This window comes from Sorex araneus, chromosome 5 (genome assembly GCF_027595985.1).
Source record: "Sorex araneus isolate mSorAra2 chromosome 5, mSorAra2.pri, whole genome shotgun sequence".
Classification (NCBI taxonomy): Eukaryota; Metazoa; Chordata; class Mammalia; order Eulipotyphla; family Soricidae; genus Sorex; species Sorex araneus.
Genome location: NC_073306.1, coordinates 86,559,095 through 86,578,752, shown reverse-complemented (window position 1 = coordinate 86,578,752; position 19,658 = coordinate 86,559,095). Strand labels below are relative to the sequence as shown.

At 38.7% G+C, this 19,658-nt stretch overlaps 1 protein-coding gene across 1 annotated transcript; it reads right to left on the bottom strand.

Annotated features, from left to right (window-relative positions):
- Nucleotides 1-18,112: 18,112 nt before the first annotated feature.
- LOC129404969 (olfactory receptor 5V1-like) lies at nt 18,113-19,072 on the bottom strand. Its single transcript, XM_055139916.1, has one exon. The coding sequence runs from the start codon at nt 19,070-19,072 to the stop codon at nt 18,113-18,115; it is 960 nt and encodes a 319-aa protein (XP_054995891.1).
- Between the last annotated feature and the right edge of the window lie 586 nt (nt 19,073-19,658).

Here is a 19,658-nt window from a genome sequence, read left to right as displayed (position 1 = left end):
GCTTCCAGCTATGGGGCAATCCTCCTGACCCTTGTATCTACAGTCCTGGGGTGTCAGCCTCATGTGATGTTATTCTATACTTCACAAATGAGTGCAGTTCCTCTATGTCTGCCCCTCTCTTTCTGACTCATTTCACTTAGCATGATACTCTCCATGTTTATCCATTTATAAGCAAATTTCATGACTTTATCTCTCCTAAAAGCTGCATAGTATTCCATTGTGTGGATGTACCAAAGTTTCTTTAATCAGTCATCTGTTTTAGGGCACTTGGGTTGTTTCCATATTTTGGCTATTGTGAACAGTGCTGCAATGAATATATAGGTACAGATGTCATTTCTACTGTGCTTTTTTGCATCCTCCGGGATATATTCCCAGAGTGGTATTGCAGGGTCATATGGAAGCTCAATTTCTAGTTTTTGAAGGACTGTCCATATTGTTTTCCAGAAAGGCTGGACCAGTCAGCATTCCCACCAACAGTGAAGGAGCATCCCTTTTTCCCCACATCCATGCCAGCACTGGTTGCTTTTGTTCTTTTGAATGTGTGCCAGTCTGTATGGTGTGAGATGATATCTCATAAACATCCAATATATGTCATTAACCCTTGGACTTGACCATGACATCCTTCAATTCTATGTAGTTTACTACAGGTTGAAGCAAACTACATGATTTTATATTTTCTTATGACTGTATAGTATTCCATTGTGTGTATATACATATATATGTATATACGTGTATATATACATATATATGTATATACATATGTGTATATATACATATGTGTATATATGTATGACTATATGTGTGTAGATAGAGATAGATAGATAGATAGATAGATAGATAGATAGATAGATAGATAGATAAATAGACCACAACTTCTTTATTCTCTATTTTGGGACATTTAGGTTGTTTCCACACCCTGGCTATTGTACTAAGTACCATAATGAACATAAGTGTGCATATGTATTTCTTAATAAATGTTTTTGTGTTTTGGGGGGTAGATGCCAAGTAGAATAATTGGGACACATGACAGCACTATTCTTGGATTTTTGAGAAATCATTTTATTCTTTTCTACAGAGACTGAACTAGACAGAATTCCCACCAATAGTGAATGAGGGATTCCTTTAAATCACATACCTTCCAACACTTTATTTTCTGTTTTTGTTTTGTTTTGTTTTTGGGTCACACCTGGCGATGCACAGGGTTTACTCTTGGTTCTGCACTCAGGAATTACTCCTGGCGGTGCTCAGGCGACCATATGGGATGCTGGGATTTGAACCGGGTCGGCCGCGTGCAAGGCAAACGCCCTACCCGCTGTGTTATCACTCTAGCCCCTATTTTCTGAAGTTTTATATATATACATATATATATATAAAATTCTTGCTGGTATGGGATGATCTCTCATCATTTTTATTTGAATTTCCCTGATAATATGTAAAGGTAAATACTTACTTGTAGGGAGCCATCTTACAGAGCTTGGCTCTTATCATCTAGTCAAGCGGAGGCTGCTTGGGATTCCTGTGATCTTATCATTTCACCACTTGTCTCACTAGCCAACGGCCATGCCTGATCAACATTTTTTTTGCTTTTTTTTTTTTTTTTTTTTGGGTCACACCTGGCGATGCACAAGGGTCACTCCTGGCTCTGCACTCAGGAATTACCCCTGGCGGTGCTCAGGGGACCATATGGGATGCTGGGAATCGAACCCGGGTCGGCCGCGTGCAAGGCAAATGCCCTACCCGCTGTGCTATCACTCCAGCCCCCTGATCAACATTTTACTATTGTTCCTGTGGGGGTCCAAGCATGCATACCACCCCCTCCCACCTAGAGGTATAAGTATTGTAACTGCAGTAGAATAAACTCTCTCCTCCTCCTCCTTCTGGCTCTGCATCTCTTCGTTTGGTTGCGTCCCCTCCTTAGCCCCACGAAGGGTCCTCCCTGCGGGACAGGATGATGCCCGCAGGGGGGACCCCACACTTACTCATATACTTATTGGCCTCTATGTCCTTTTTGATGTTGAACTAATCTTATATTCCTGGTTAAACCAATTTCATTAGATTATGATAAATTATCTTTTAATAAATCATGGGATTTGATTTGTTAATAATTTCACATCTCTCTTCATGACTGTTGGTCCATGGTTTCCTGTAATATCCTTATATAATCCTGTTATCAATCATTAGTTAAATCTGACCCTTAAAAAATGTGCTAGAGGGGCTGGAGCGATAGCCCAGCGGGTAGGGCATTTGCCTTGCATGTGGCAGACCCAGGTTCAATTCCCAGGATCTCATATGGTCCCCTGAGCACCGCCAGGGGTAATTCCTGAGTGCAGAGCCAGGAGTGACCCCTGTGCATCACCGGATGTGACCCAAAAAGCAAAAAAAAAAAGTGCTAGAAAGTTTCTCTTAAGTTTTCTAGGAGATACTATGAAGTCTCTTGCCCGCACGCCTGGCTGTCGTCTCCGGGGCCCCTCAGAGGGGATGGGCTCCAGCTTCCCTCCCCACCTCAAGCAGAGCTCCCGGCGGCCGAAGACCACCGGAACCTAGCCACAGCCATGCTCAAGGCCCCTCTCCACACTTTCGACAAGCCTCACGCATGAAGGTACCGGCAGAGGAACCCAGGTGTGTGTAATCCCATCAACGGCCAACATCCAGAGACTTAAAAGCAAGCTCCCAGAAGCGTGTGGCTGCTAAGTGGCTGCGCAATATCTTATACCTTTCCCTTGGGAGAAACTACCAAGATACTGAGAGCTTCCTGCCCACATGGGACAGCCTTGCAAGCTTCCTATGGTTTATCCATATGCCAAAGCCAGTAACCAGCTGATCTCATTCTCCTGACCTTGTGGATAGGACGAATGTAGAAGTTACTGAGACAGCTCGAGCAACTTGACGATCAACAGGATTTTGTGATTGTGATTGTGTGTGACTATGAAAAATTGGTATATATTTCTTCCTGAAATCCCAATTTAAATCCAACAGTAGAACTGTATGGTCTTGGATTTTTAAGTTTGGGGAAAAAATTATTTCCTTAGCATATACAGAGCTATTCAGATTATTAATTCTTAAGTGCACTTGAGTGCTTTTTGGTGTATTTCAGCAGGGTTCCAAAGTGATGCTCAGGGAATCCTCAGAGTCACTCTGCAATTTTCAACCGACCAGGCCAGCAGCTCAATGTAAGGGTCAGGGGGGTATTGCTGCTCTTGCACTGGGTTGCCAGGGACCACCAGGGCCACCTCCAGGTGTGCTATACGTGGCAATACTCAAGTGGGGGCAATGTGATTCCATGAATTGAATTATGGACAGTCACACATGGATCCTGACTCCAGTACTATCCCCCAACTCTCCATAATAGCCTTGTGGGGAAGGAGTGTTGGGCCACATCAGAGGTGCTGAGGGACTTTTTCTGGCTCTGGGTCAGGGGTGACTCCTTGTGGTGTTCTGGAGACCATCTGCGGTACCAGGGATGAGAGTCAGGGTTGGTTGCATGTAGGGCACATGCCTTACCTCCTATACTATCTTTCCAGCTCCAAAACTGCCTTTTAATATAGGCTCAGTAGTGATATTTTCTCTTTTGCTCTTAATACTGACAAAATTGTCTTCCCTTTTATTCTTCAGTCAGTCTGGTTAAAGGTTATCCATTTGATTGTTTTCAAATAATCAGCTTTCTGTTTTATTTTATATTTCATTCATTTATTCTTTAATTATTATTAATCCACAACCAGTAATAATGATGGGTCTCATTCCCATGACCCTGAAAGAGCCTCCAATGCGGCACTGTTGGGAAGAACGAGTAAAGAGAGGCTTCTAAAACCTCAGGGCTACGACGAATGGAGACGTTACTGTGACCGCTCGAGAAATTCAACGATCAACGGGATGATGATGATGATGATAAATCCACTTTTATTTGCTTCATGTTTAATTATGTTTGTATTTTCTACATTCTTCAAGTGGAAGTTTAGATTGGAGGGGCCTAGATTATGTTAAGTATAAGTTTTTATAAAATTAGCATTAATATACTAATGCTAATTTTATATCATTAGTTAATTAATATACCAAACTCTACTGTTGTTGTATCCCCCAAATTTTTATATGCTGTTTTTACTACTTTTTTTTACTATTTTACTCTTTTTTACTGTTATATATATTGTTTTTACTACTACTCACTTCAAAATATTTCTTCATTTAAATTGAGACTTTTATCTTTGTTCCACAAATTATATATTTTGATTAATATGCAAAAATTTAGGGGTTTTCCAGACACATTTTTGCTAGTGTTATTCCATTTTGGTCAAAGAGTTTGATAAAATTTGTCTTTTAATTTAATTAGTGCGTTTCACACTTCTTAATGTAATATTAGTAAATACTTCATACGTTCTTGGTTTGAGAATCTGGGTTGCTACAACTGGCAGATGTGGTGTTTTTTATGCACAGTCATCCCATTGCTCATCGATTTGCTCGAGTGGGCACCAGTAACATCTCCATTGTGAGACTTATTGTTACTGTTTTTGGCATATCAAATACGCTGCGGATTACTTGCCAGGGTCTGCCATGTAGGCGAGATACTCTTGGTAGCTTGCCAGGCTCTCCGAGAGGGATGGAGGAATTGAACCCAGGTTGGCCACATGCAAGGCAAAAGCCCTACCTGCTGTGCTATGGCCCCATTTTTCAAAGTGCTATCTAAATTAAGTAAGTTGACAGTTGTTTAGATCACCATGTTCTTACTGGTTTTCTAACTACGTGTTCTCAATTAATGAAAAATGGGGTGTTGGAGTCTCCAACTATAATTTTATATTCCCTTTTTCTCCTTTCAGATTTATCAATGTTTGCCTCATGTAATTTAAAGTAGTTTTAATTTCTATTGAGAATGGTAATATCTCAGAGATTTGACTTCTCTATCATTACATTATATTCCTATTTATTCCTTCTTATAAATAATCTTCCTTCTACAGTGCATTTTGTTTGAAATTAATATAAATACCTCATGTTTGTTTTGTTAGCATACGCCAAGTATTTTTCCTATTCTTTTACTTTTAGCCTTTTAAATATTCTCATATTTAAAAAGGGAGTTCTTTTCAAAAGTATGCTCATATACAGCATTTTTAAAAAATTCAGTCTGATAAATATTCAGTAGGAAGCTTGCCACTGGGACAGGGGTTGGGGTGGGGGAATAAGTTAGGGAAGGAAACAGTCGGACAACTGCAGAGCAGAAAAGTGCTGTAAAGGCAGGCTAGAGGCAGGAGGGAAACTGGGGACATTTATAGAAAGTAGAGAAAATTGGCAAAGTGATTGGTGTTGGAACATTGTACGTCTGAAATTCAATCACAAAATGTCTTTGTGACTGTAATTCATAGTGATTTAGTAAAAAATAATAAACAAAATTAAAAATAAAGAATTCAGTCTAATAATCTGTCTTTTAAGTATTGTTTAGGTATAGTAATATGATTGGATTAAGATATATCTTCTTTTCCATTTAGTCTTTATTTTCCCTCTTTCACTACTTTGCACTTTTTATGCTCTTTACTTTATATCCTTTATTTACTTATTACCTCACAAAATTTTTTGTTGCCCTAGGATTTACAAAATTTACTATAAATAATATGAATTGCTTCCATAAAATACATTGCTTCAATATAGTTATACCACCTTTCAAATTTCTCCCTTGCTTCCTTTTTTATTATGCTAACATATTTTACTTTTATATATACTTTAAAAATACACTACACTGTTACTGTTTTTGGTTTAAACTATCAATTTTGAGTGGTTTAAAAATGATAACACATTTCATTTTGCTATATTAATTTCCTTTGGCTGTTAAAACAAACCACCACAAACCTAGTGACTTGAAACAAGAAATGTTTCTTAGGTCACAGCTATAGAGGCAGGAAGAGTGAGAACAAGGTCTCACGAGTGCCACTAGCTCTCTGAAGGCTCCTGGAATCATTTCTTGCCCCTTTCTAGTTCCCAGAGGAGCCTGGTAATCATTGGTTTTTCTTAGTTTATGGCATTGTCACTCCAGTATTTGCATCTTATTTCTTGGTTTTAGTCCCTGAGTAGTGTCTCTCTGTGTTATGAAATGGTCATTAAACTAGGGAACACCCTAATCCAGTATAAGCTTATCTTCACTTGGATAAAAATATCTTCAAAGGCCTATTCCCACATCAGGTCACATTTTGAAGTTCTCAATAGATATGAATTTGGAGAAAATCCCTTTCACTCTAATAGATTTACCTTCACTTATCCCATTTCTTTTTTTTCTAACTCCATTTCTAATACTCTACATCTATTTGTATATAATAAAGTTTCTGAGTTGCATCATATTCCTTTTCCAAAGACCTTCACTAACATTTATACTGTGACATGTCTACTGACAATATTTCTTTAGTTCTGGTTTCTCTGAAATATCATTTTCTTTCTCTCAATATTTAAGGGATATATCCTGATTTAATAATGTTTTATTGTTGTTGCTTTTCACACTTTAAAGATGCCACATAGGTTGTTGTTCTTGCTCGGATAGCACCTAATAAAAAATCTACTGTAGTATGTATTATGTAATGTGAGGTTGGTTTTTCATTCTCTAATTAACGTGAAGATTTTCTTTCTATTTTTGTAGCAACTTTTTTTTTCTTTGCTTTGTTTGGTCTGTTCTGGTTTGACTTGGGCTTGGGGCCACACCCTGTGGTGCTCAGGGAATCATTCCTGCAGTACTCAGGGAATTGAGCCAGTCAGGAGCCAAGCCGAGACCTTAGTCCCTACACTATCTCTCCTGTTTTAATTTTTATATTACTCTTTCTTAGAATTCTCTGATTTTCTGGATGTGTGACACATTTTGGAAAATTTTCAGTCATTACTTTTTCATTTATTTTCTAAATAAAATATAATATAATAAGATATTATAATATATTATAATAAAATATAATAAGATATTTATTTTCTGCTGTTCCTACTGTCTCCATCTTCTGGGATTCTAATTATGTATACATTAGATGGTTTGGTATCACACTAATCACACTATAGCTTTTGTGTTCTATAAAACACAGCTAATAAAAACTACAGCTGCTCTAGTTTTTTAACATTTCTCCTTGTGTCTGAGTTTGAGTAAATTCTATGAACTATTAGGTAATCTCACCAATGTTTTCTTCAGCTGTCAAGTCAATTAATAAACCTGTTAAAGGTAGTTTTCATCTTTGTTATTGTGGTTTCAATTTCTAGCATTTGCATTTTGTATTTTCTTATAGTTTCCACATTTTTGTTAAAATTAAGTGATGTTGGATGCTGTTGATTTTTTCCATTGAGACCCTTATCTATAAATTATTGTTATTTTAAATCCCTTATTTAAATTTTGTTTTTGTCTTTGGTTTTAGGGTCACACTCGGCAATGCACAAGGGTTACGACTAGCTCTGCACTCAGAAATTACCCATGGCGGTGCTCAGTATAGGATGCTGGGAATCGAATCTTGGTTGGCCGTGTGCAAGGCAAACGCCCTACCAGCTGTGCTATTGCTACAGCCCCAAATCCCTTATTTAATATGTACATATTTCTCTCATATCTGAGTCTGGTTCTGGTGTTTATATTTGTCTCTTCAAAATGTATTGAAACCCTATTTTTTCACACATAATAACTTTTTGTTGAAGCTGGACTTATATGGCATAGAAGTAAAAATATTTTTTCTTGGAGATAAGCATGATTTCCTTCCACTGTAGTTTTAGTGTAAGGCTTAATCTAGTAAGTAGTTGGACTAAGTTTGAGTTTTTTTCTGTGGTTACTTGATGAACACTATAGCTTTTGGCTGCACCCTCTTACTCTGATATGTCTTTAGAGTATGGACTAGTGTGACCACATTTCACTTCATGACTTGCTTTAGATTTTTCATTTTCCCTGTTTTCTAAAAATAATTGAGATAGTTCTCAAGATCTCCTAGCTATAAAGCAGACCCATGACAGATGTCTTAGGGTTTTTTGTTGTTGTTATTTCACTATAACTTTCATGAGAAAAAGACAACTTGCCCAACATTGGTTTTTTTTGCATTTTTCATTGTTTTACTAAAAATTATAGTTTTCCCAAATATTTTATCAGTGACATGAATTGAGGCTTGACTGTATCACACTATTATTTTTACTTGATGCATACTGATGGGTTGATAGGAAAGAGTGGAGAAGGATTCTGTGACACGCTAAGTCTTAGCTTTAGAGTCCATGAACCTGAGGGTCTGTGGGGTATTGCTTTCACAAGTGATTCTGCCCCCTCCTCTCCCTGCAGTGTGGGTCTAATACTTATTCCTGCTTCATACTACTAAGAGTAATGTTTTTCAGTCCCCTACTCCTTAATCAAGCTATAATGGGTTTCCACTGTGTAGTAATTTGTGAACAATTTTTGTTGGGGAAAGGGGCCCACTGATAGAGCTGGGCTTACTCTTGTCATTGTCACAAAGATCAACTAAGGGCACCCATGTGCAGCATAAACTCTAACCTTTGAGTTACCTCCTTGGCTCCCCAGCTGACAGCTTTCATTGTTCTTTCCCTAGCAACATTTTTTCTGCAGTAAAAAAAATGTATAGAATATATTATATATACATATATATATTACACACATATATACATTACATAAAATATACATTACATAAAATGTGTGCATGTTCCCCCTATATATGTATATAGGAAATTAGTCTGGTTGTTTTGGAAGTTGATGCTGCTTCTATTCCTCACTATTTATACGTCACTAAACAGTACTATTAAGGAAGATTTCTCAGAATTCTTCCTAATGTTTCTTCTGAACTGTAAGTAGGGCATTTCCTTCCTTGAGCTCCTCCTTCTTCCAGAGGTACAGTTTGTGCAGGAGAAGAAAGATAGCACAATTCTTTGTCAAAGACTTTCAGGTATTCCACACTCTCAATTCTAGCCTATGATAAATCTCAGGTAACTCATTAAATATTTCAAACTAAATCTTCAAAGAGCATAACATCAACTGCTGCTGGTAAAGAAACATTTCATGGATTCATGAGATTGCTTCTATTTCCTCAGAATTTTTGTTGTTTTTCTTATGACCTCAATTCTTCAAAGGGTTCCCAAAAAAGTAATTAATTTTTATTTTTCCCACTTTTTATTGTTGGTATAATAATATAGGAGAAACATTTTTCAGACTTCAAAATCAAAGATGAAATTTGAGGTCTTTTGTAAACCTTGAGTTACTTTTGTAAACTATTTGGCAGTTTCTAATAAAACAAATATGTGGGTTACTTTTATGTCCCAATTCTGTTTCTAGAAATATTTTTCAAGAAAATTGGATTTATATTTCACAAAAGGACATATAAGAATGTTCAAAAAAGTTTTATTCATAATAGCACAAATATACAGTTATGCTTATCAAAAGGATAGTTAACAACAAATTGTATATCATACAGTGAAATGCTATACAATTTAAAAAACATAAATTACTGATAATATATAACACTTATGGGGGCTGGAGTGATAGCACAGCGGGTAGGGCGTTTGCCTTGCAGGAGGCCGACCCGAGTTTGAATCCCAGCATCCCATATGGTCCCCTGAGCACCACCAGGGGTAATTCCTGAGTGCATAGCCAGGAGTAACCCCTGAGCATCCCGGGTGTGACCCAAAAAGCAAAAAACAAAAAAAAAACAATATATAACATTTATAAGTTTTTAAAACATTATTGAATCAGAGAACCCAGAAATTAAAAGATATTGACAGTATATTTACTCTATATGAAGTTTAAATTTGGGGAAAACCAAATTATGATAATTGAGTGAGAATAACTTTTTTCTGTGGGCTGGGTGTGTTTACTAGTTATTAAGGAGTTTGAGAGAATTTTTTTAAGGTGATGGAAATTTTCTGTATCATTTTATTTTGTTAGCGCCTATGTCTGTGTATGTGTGAATATTTCAATCTGTGCACTTGAAATTTGTGTGATTTACTGAATGTGAATTGTAATTAATTGGGGATAGGGTGGGCCACACCTGGAAGTATTTAGGTGTTACTCCAGGCTCTGTGCTCAGGGCTTGCTAAGGAACTATACGGTGCTGGGACACAGACTGGTGCTAGCCGCGTGCCAGGCAAGCCCCTTGACTATCTCCTGGCCTCCATAATTATTTCTAAATGCCATGAAGAAAGAGACAAAACCAGGAGGCAATTTTCAATGCAACTTTCACCTCAATATTGGTTGGAAACAGATTTAAATATTATTATGTCACTGAGACTTAAGTAATCTCTCCAATTTTATCTCTACTTCTCTTCTACCACAGTGATATTTCACTACATGTCACTATAAATCATATCAAGAAAACTGGATTGATATTTCACAAAAAGGGCATATGAGAATGTTCAAGAAAAGTTTTGTTCATAATAGCATTATGAATAGCATTCATACTGGCATATCAAATCACATTCCTTTTGGGGGAGGCACACCCAGTGATGCGCAGGGGTTACTCCTGGCTCTGCACTCAGAAACCATTCCTGGCAGGCTCAGGGGACCATATGGAATGTCAAGGATCAAACCCAGGTCAGCTTCATGCAAGGCAAGTTCCTTATCCACTCTACAGTCTCTTCAGACCCTCAAGTCACATTCTTGACAATGTTTTATTTGTAAGAATCAATGCTATCAGTGGGTATATGAGCTCTGGACCACAACATGCAATGTGATGTTCACAACGGAGGGTCAGTGCTTTTGTGTGCATATGCATGTGTGTGTGTATGTGTGTATGTGTGTGTGCATGAGTGTGCATGCAAGTATGCAGGTGCACCCACTTATCTTACTGCAGAAGCAGGGGCACATGTCTGAGAAATCTGTCTCACAAGTAATGGAACAGCATGTTGGCATTCCAAACAACATTAGCACCAGAAAACACAGATGAAATGGCATTGGCCCTGTCTAACTCAGGGAAAATAAGCTAAGAGCATTTGTGCTGTTCTAATGGCAGCAGAAAGAGAGGGCCCTGGCACATGAAACTTCTCAGAGAGTAGTGGGCAATCCTGCCACTGGGTTTTGAGTTCTCTGGGAAGTCTCTCCTCCTATTGCTATCTCAGGTGACTTCTGCTAGCTTGCAAAGAATGTGGCGGGTCAATTCTAGCTGGTTGTCATCACATTTTAGCGAAGTAATTCTGTGGAGTGTGATGATTCTTTAACCTCAGACACAGTCTCATTAGGTAGTTCCATGGCGGGACATTGGAATAGTTTCCATGAAGTTATGTCAGCCCTGTCTTTCTGGACAAGTCCTTCAGAGACAATAATAATGGTGATCCAGAGATCTCAGAAAATTTCCTCCAGCCCTTACTGATCTGCAGAAGGCCCTGACGTGTGCTTGGAAGTCAGGCTTGGGAGTAAAAGTGGATGGAAATGTGCAGAGTTAGTCCTGACACAGAGATCACAGTCTAGGTAAGGAAAATTGGGAGCAGAGAATATGTGGAGGTTAATAACCTGAGGCTGAAATTTTTAAAGACTAATTTTTTAAAAATGTAAATGTCTAGAAATAAATTTTAAAAATCTACAGACAGGAGCGATAGCACAGCAAGTAGGGTGTTTGCCTTGCACACGACTAACCTGGGTTCGAATCCTCCATCCCTCTCGGAGAGCCCAGCAAGCTACCGAGAGTATCTTGCCTTCATGGCAGAGCCTGGCAAGCTACCCGTGGCGTATTCGATATGCCAAAAACAGTAACAAGCCTCACAATGGTCCCCGCTTGAGCAAATCAATGAACAATGGGTTGACAGTGCTACAGTGCTACAGACACACATATTCATGAACAGAATTTGATATATAATTAAAATCCACCCCATAGTCCCTTTTAGGCCATATTACTTCATTTAAAGCACCTTTGTTTAGTCTAAGAGTCTGATAACTAAAACCTGAGAAAAATGACATTATGGGACAAAAGATGTGTAGGGAGGCTCTGTTGAAATTTACAGTGTGGAGAAACTGAAGAAATAATTCTCAGAGAAGGTGCCATATATGAAGTACTTTGAGGCCAATGGCCTAGTAAGGACATGGTAAGAGCCCATCTTCAGCAGATAGGGATCATTAATTAAAATCAGAAATTAATGAAGTACGGCATATGTGGGGAGAGGAGAGAGAATTAGATCTGAATAATGCTGAGTGTCCAGATAACCTGTGGAGTATCCATTGGAAATGCCTAATAGATCATTGAAAACGAAGAACTTGTCCTCAGGAGATAAGTTACCACTGCAGATATTAATCTGGGCTTCATTATCCATAAAGCAGGCTTTTGAAGCCTTAGATGTTCAAGAAATAAACTAAAGAAAACACATAGAGTAGGAAAAGAAAAGGGATAAGGAAGGGTGTGATCATCAATGTTAATAAGACAATGTTAATTAGACATGATCATCAATGTTAATAAGACATGGTGGAAGATAAATCCAAAAAAATTTACAAAATACCTATTACACCATTCAGGTTAACTATAGGCATTGCTTCTTCTAAGTCTTTTAGCACTGATTTATAATAAATCAATAGTAGACTTGAACTGGGGTCAGTGAAAACCCTTATTCTCTGTGTTCTCTACATAGATAAACTTCAAGTCATTTGGGACAGGGCAGGGATTTGGGCCACATCCTTCAGTGCTCAGGGTTTATTCAGAAATTACTCCTGATGGGCTCAGCAGACCATATGGGGTGCTGGGGATGAAACCCGGGTCAGCGGCATGCAAGGCAAATGCCCTACCACTGTACCATCACTCCAGCCCCACTTCAAGTCATTTTAAAAAACATACACCTGTATAAATTTTAACTCCTGATATGGAAATGGTACATCTGTCAATATCTTTTAGGGATATATGCCTAGGTATATTCATTTAAAAAGAATTAAAATCCTCCATAGAAGATGGTGATGTAAGAACTATTCTAGGAACTAATACATGGTTTATGTTTAACCAAAATGCAGAACTGAATTCTGCAGTCTTTTAGGAATTGAAATGTGGCTTCAGAAGGTATACACACTTTACTGTGAAGGTTTTGAAATGTGATTTCCAATTACTTGGATTCAATCCATGATGAATTTATTTACAAGACACATACACAACACATGCACACACACACACACACACACACACATACACCAGAACTATAATAAAAATGTTGTCTTGAGCCCTGTGGCTGCACGTGTGCGGCCTCTCCGCTCCTACATAACCATGACCCCAGAGGCCAGCTAAACTACTTTGGGCACCAGCAGCTTCTTGCAGAAATGCCTCTAGACTGTGAACTGAGCCCCGGCCGCCATTTTATGACCACAAAAGGGAGAGATGAGCTTGCAGTGATGCAATTTCTGTCAGAAATTTCCCTGGACTTAGTTACTAAAATACAGAAATCCAAAAGTATCGCGGCCGCGCAACCTCATATCTCTTCATTGTCAGCAATGTATAACAAATTATCAAATGCTTCTTTTTCAACAGGTCTGACTTTGTGGGAGGGAACTCCAAACAATAATAGTAAGTTTTTTGTTGAAATATTGAAAGTAATCAAAGTAAAGAGAAAAGTAAAGTGAAATTTATCAGCTTCACAAGCAGGGAAGGGGGGTGGGGGGGAGGTATACAGGGGTTCCTGGTGGTGGAATATGTGCACTGGTGAAGGGATGGCTGTTTGAGCATTGTATAACTGAGACTTAAGCCTGAAAGCTTTGTAACTTTCCACATGGTGATTCAATAAAAACAATAATAATAAAAAAAAGTTGTCTTGGTTTGGTCAAGCACCTAATATCTTACGGATCCAGGGATAAAGTGAGATGCAGAGTAATACCCAATCATTTTTCTAATCCTTGATGCTTATTCATCTCTGTATAGAGGAACTATACTGAATCATCATCATGACTAACGTCACCATAAAAATATATCATTAATAAGCACCATGCCTACACCAAACATTGTATGATAACACAGAAATCTGTTATGTCACAGTTTATATGTCTTTTTACAAATTAATGACCTAAGTCTCAAAACTACTACAGTGTAATAATGATCTTATTTCCCAGAATTATGTGAAGATTTCATAAGAAAAAACAGTTTAAGAGTAAGTCTTCTGTTTGCCTGCTCGGGGGCAGGCTGAGGGGTGGATTTGAAACTGGGGACATTGGTGGAGGGAAGGTCACACTGGTGGTGGGATTAGTGTTGGAGTCTCGTAGACCTGAAACAACTGTATTATGAACAATTTTGTTAATAATGGTATTCTAATTTAAAAAAAAAGAGTAAGTCTTCTCACCCTTCTATATCTATCTTACATACATAAATGTCTGAGTTTTTTTTTAAATGTTACTTGTGGGGCCGGAGAGATTAAGAGTCAAGGCACTTGTATACTTAAACATTCACCTACCTTGAGAAAATAATTAATCTCATTTCAATATTTAAATTATTTGAAACCAAGATAATAAGAAACTGCAAAGAAATGTATAAGAAACCCTACTTACTGCTTTCTTTTGATGAAACTCTCGACTTTCTGGCTTTGGAGGAGGAACTTGATGCTTTTCCACTCTAGCCACAGAACAGGAAAGGACACTGCTTTATAGAATAGGCCGTTGGCTGCCAGGCATCATGAGGAAGTCTCGCCATGCTGGAGCTGCCTAGAGCATACTCATGACCTGCCTCAAAGCTGAGAATCCATATTTGATATTGCAATAAGTTCATTTTTCTAGAATAGACATTTATAATGCCTGGACTGACCTTTTGGGAGCAACCATACCATCTCCCTCTAAGCAGCTGTTCTGGGGCTCCTCAGGGCACAAACTCAACTCAAGGGCAAGAGACCAAATAGAAAATGTACAAATGAAGAGCAATTAACTCTCTCTTGGATTCATTAAGGTCAGGAAATCCTCTTTTTCCCAGGAGGAAACAAATATATCAGCTTCATATCTTTTTGTGGATATCTTAAGAACAATTTCAGTACTGGTTTCTATTAAAGGGATGGAGTGATAGCACAGTGGGTAGGGCGCTTGCCTTGCATGTGGCCTACCCGGGTTCAATTCCTCTGCCCCTCTCGAAGAGCCCAGCAAGCTACCGAGAGTATCTCGCCCGCACGGCAAAGCCTGGCAAGCTCCCCGTGGTGTATTCTATACGCCAAAAACAGTAACAACTAATATCACAATGGAGACTTTACTGGTGCCTGCTCGAGCAAATTGATGAGCAATGGGATGACAGTGGTTTCTATTAAAATATTGTGAATGGCATGAGATTTTTTTTCTTCCCTTACCAGTATGGAATGAAGGGTTAGAAAGGGAGTGATCTCATTTGGTTAGATTCCATAACTGGGGTTTTCTCCCCTTAGACTTGGATTCTCTAGACTGAAATCTCAACCATTTCAACAAGTATCTGGAGTCACAACACTAGTAACTGCTGGTACTAAGTAATTTCTAGTTTAAAACAATCACTCGGAAGTGTTGCTTACTTCCTTCCCATCAGTGACCTTATGCCTTTATGCTCTCTAATTTCTAGTTTTATCATTGTTCATGAATTTATTATGACACCATTCCTATAAAGTTCTAAAGGAGAAAAATGTGGAGCCATCAAATGGCTCTGTAAGGCCATTTTCTTTATAGATAAAGAAAAGATTAAGTTTGAAAATCTTTCAATATTTAATTCATCAAAATGAGGGTAAAAACATTTGACAGGACTGAAAATTAGGTCTTTAAAGTTCAAAATCTCCCTTAGAAACATGACTTTTTCTAAATATGAGGGTACAGAAGTACTACAGAAGCAAGACTTATTGAAGATCTTAGCCATCAGGTAAATAAAAATAAAAGTGGGATTGATATTTTACTTTACAAATTTTAGGATTGTTATTATTAGTAGGACACATAAAGATGTGTTACAGAGAAATCATAACCTTCAAACACTGCACTGTAATAGAAAATGGTACTGTTGCTTTAAAAACAATGTGGCATTTATTTACCAAAAAAACATAGAGATACCATATGAGCTGACAATTTTACATTTGACTATACAAGAAAAAACACGTTTCCACTAAAATCTTATACATAAAGTCATAGCAGCATCACTCAAACCAGTCAAACAGAGGGAATAAGGGAACTGTCTAACATGTGACAAAAGGGTAAGTGTAATGATATATATCAACAAAATGGAAATCAGTGATAAGAAGGAATGAAATACCAATGTAATATGAATTAACTTTGAAAACATCCTAAATGAAAAACTCCAAACACAAATAGCACATATTGTGTGATTTTATTTATATGAAGTGTGTAAACACAAAAAAGGGGTACAGCGGGGCTCTCTCTCCCGCTGCCTGCATTTGGTAGTCTCATGCCACTTCCCCCACCCGGGGAGGTCAATGACGATAGGCAGGTGAAGGAAGGAAAGGGAGCCAGGCTGGTTGGTCTCAGTTGCCCTTTATTCCATTCACATCTCCATTCTCCTCTGATTCACCTCCTGCTTCTTCCTCCCTCATGCTACTTCATTCTCCTTCTTGCTCTGTATCTGGATTTCAATCTGGCTTCTCTGGATCTGGTCCCTCAGCCCACTCTTACAACCTAGTAAAATCCCCCAGCTTGAGGGGTTGGAGCTTACACATAGGTGTGGTCACAATCAATAGGGGTAAGGTTCTTTCCCTCAGGGGATGCTGCTTCTAGGACAGATTCTCTTTCAGAAGGACAACCCACCCAAGGGCCGAATCCCATGGGTGTGTTTCTCCTCTCCTTGTCCAACTAACATATAAGCATTCATAATATTAGTCGTTTTGTATGGACATAGTAAGAGATACATTAATCTTATAGAATTGCTCTCCTGGGGCCATCTCAATCTCAGGCTACAGTGCTCAGGTCAGATTAGTCTTTCCTATCCCTAGCAGAGTCCTAGTCTCGTCGTTGCTTTTGGATCATGACAGCATTTGTCCATGATCAAGCTCTTAACTAAGTTAAGAATCGTGGCACTTTGGCCTGGCCTATATCAATGCCAGGGTAGCTCACAGCTTGCCCTGGGTCCCTTCAGCCCCTCGTCGGGACTCTGCTTTTGGGGTGCCAGGACCTAAGGGCAACTGAGGCTTAAGTCAATAAAGCATATGCCCGAGAGTGAATATATTCAAAGCCAATTAAATCCGAAGTTACAAAAGCATAATATTAATTGTATTCCTTTGTCCATACAAAAAAGACATTGCTTTAAACTAAACTATTCAAAAGACATAAAGAGAGGAGAAAGACAATATTTCACTCATACATATAAAATCATAGATTTCTGAGGAATCTGACCTTACAAGTTAACAGAGTCTGACTAGGGGGAAAAGGTGATAGATGGGCTGGGGAAGAGAGCATAGACAGGAGTTTACAGATAAACGCAGTGGAATGGAAGTGCCTCGGGAGCACTGACAAACCTAAGCTTCCTGTGGCAATGAGAACAGAACATACCAATGTCTTAAAATGCTTAGAGATTATTACCAGATAAACCTAAACTCTTTGTGGCAAGGGAGAAAGGATAAACCAATGATATCCTACAATGAAGTATCCATAATTAATCTAAACACACAAGGCAGAACAGGATTTGTCTAGAGCAGCAAAAATTGGAACTATGTTAGGAGTAACAACTGTAGGTTGTTACTTGTGGTTTGGGGGTTATGAAAATGCCCTAATATGTAAACTATATTGAAGAACAACATGCATTTGAGGTCACCAAAACTGGGAGTATATTGGGAGTGATAGTTAAAGAGTACTGGGGGTACTTTTTTGGCAGAGGGAGAAATTAAATCATTCTAAGGTACCAAACTATAGGAAAGCTGGGTATTTTGGGGGACCCAAATGACAATGATTAAATTTTAAAATGTTTATCAAGAAAAAAATTTGGAAAGATGGAGGGTGGAAGGGAACCTGGAGCTCTGATGGAAGGATATGGTAGGAAGAGAGTTGGAAATATTACATGTCTGAGGCTTTACTGTTAATAACTCTGAAAATTGTGGTGTCTAAATTAAAAAATAATAAAACTATCAAAGAGCAAAAATCAGAATATTGTGATCACAATGTATAACATTCTTATCACGGCCATCACTTTTTTCCTGGTGAAATGGAACAGAACAGCTATCAAGAGATCTTATTCAGGGTGACCATTATGTTTGCAACTAAGATATCCGTGTTTTTCTCCCATAATTCAGAGAGAAATTACTATTTAATCACTGTTCTTACCAAGGAGTCTCCATCTGTGAGCTTTCTCAAAGCGCCTTTGACCTCCTTGTTTCTCAAGCTATAGATGATGGGGTTAAACATGGGGGTCACGACACAGAAGAGCACAGAGACTAGAATGTCCATGTCCAGGTTGTTACCTATGTCAGGTCTGTCATAATTGAAGTTGGCTGTTCCAAAGAAGACCACCACCACAGTGAGGTGGGAGGCACAAGTCGAAAAGGCCTTGCTCCTGCCCTGAGCAGAGGGAATCCTGAGGATGGCAGCAATGATGAGTGTGTAGGACACTGCAGTAAACAGGCAGGGGCTCAGGCCAATGGTGGCACTGGCCACATGGAGCACAGATTCATTGAGAGAGGTGTCTGAGCAGGAGAGCTTCAGGATCAGTGGGATGTCACAGAGAAAGTGGCTGATCTGATTGGGCCCACACAGCGTGAGTGTGGCTGCCAAGGCTGTGTGGGTCACAGAATTCACCAAGCCACACAGCCAGGACCCAATCACCAAACAGACACACACCTTCACACTCATGAGGATTGGATACCGAAGAGGGTGACAAATGGCGACGTAGCGGTCATAAGCCATAGCTGCCAATAAAACACCCTCAGTGCCAGCACAAGTCACTAAGAAGAAGATCTGGGAGAGGCAGCCATCATAGGAGATTGTCTTCTTCTCCCGGAAGAAATTCACCAGCATGACCGGGACAGTGGTCGAAGTATAGCAGATGTCCAAGAAACTTAGGTTGCTGAGGAAATAGTACATTGGAGTATGCAGGGCAGCACTGATCCTAGTAGCTGTTATTATGAGTGTGTTCCCCAGGAGAGTTATCAGATAAATGACCAGAAATATCAAGAAGAACAAGCCCTGTAGGTTGGGGTGGTTGGAAAATCCTAAGAAGATGAGTTCAGTGACAAATGTTTGATTGTTCATTTCAGCTGGTGGCATATCTACAAAGCAATGGTGAGAAAGGAAACCATAATGAGAATATAGAGAGAGCATTCCACGTGGATTCATAACTTACCTAGCCAAATCGTGATGGATATTGAACACTATGGTCTCTGGAGGCAACTGTGCTAGACAGTCTTCAGAGGAATCACATTTCTTAGAGATCTGGCCTACCCAGTCTCAGGGACTCATGAATTTGTATGACTACTGGTAAATGAAAATAAATGTAGACTTTGTTAGAAGCAACAAGTCATTAGCTCCCATGTTACTAGAAAGTATCTTTTTTAACATAATAAAACTTTATTGAAAAAAATTAAGAAATATAGAAAGATTTAGGAATGTAATCAATAACAGAATCAGAATCATTACTATTTTTTAGTACACTTCTCCACTATAGAGTTTGTTGTTATTGTTCTTTTTACAGTTCTTTGTAACTTTTCGATTTGCAATGATTCACTGGTCCAGCCTTTCTGGAAAACAATATGGGCATTCCTTCAAAAACTAGAAATTGAGCTTCCATATGACCCTGCAATACCACTCTGGGAATATATCCTAAGGGTGCAAAAAGCACAGTAGAAATGACATC

Coding starts and splice junctions, on each gene's coding strand:
- LOC129404969 (XM_055139916.1), bottom strand. CDS start 19,072: ATGCCACCAGCTGAAATGAACAATCAAACATTTGTCACTGAACTCATC.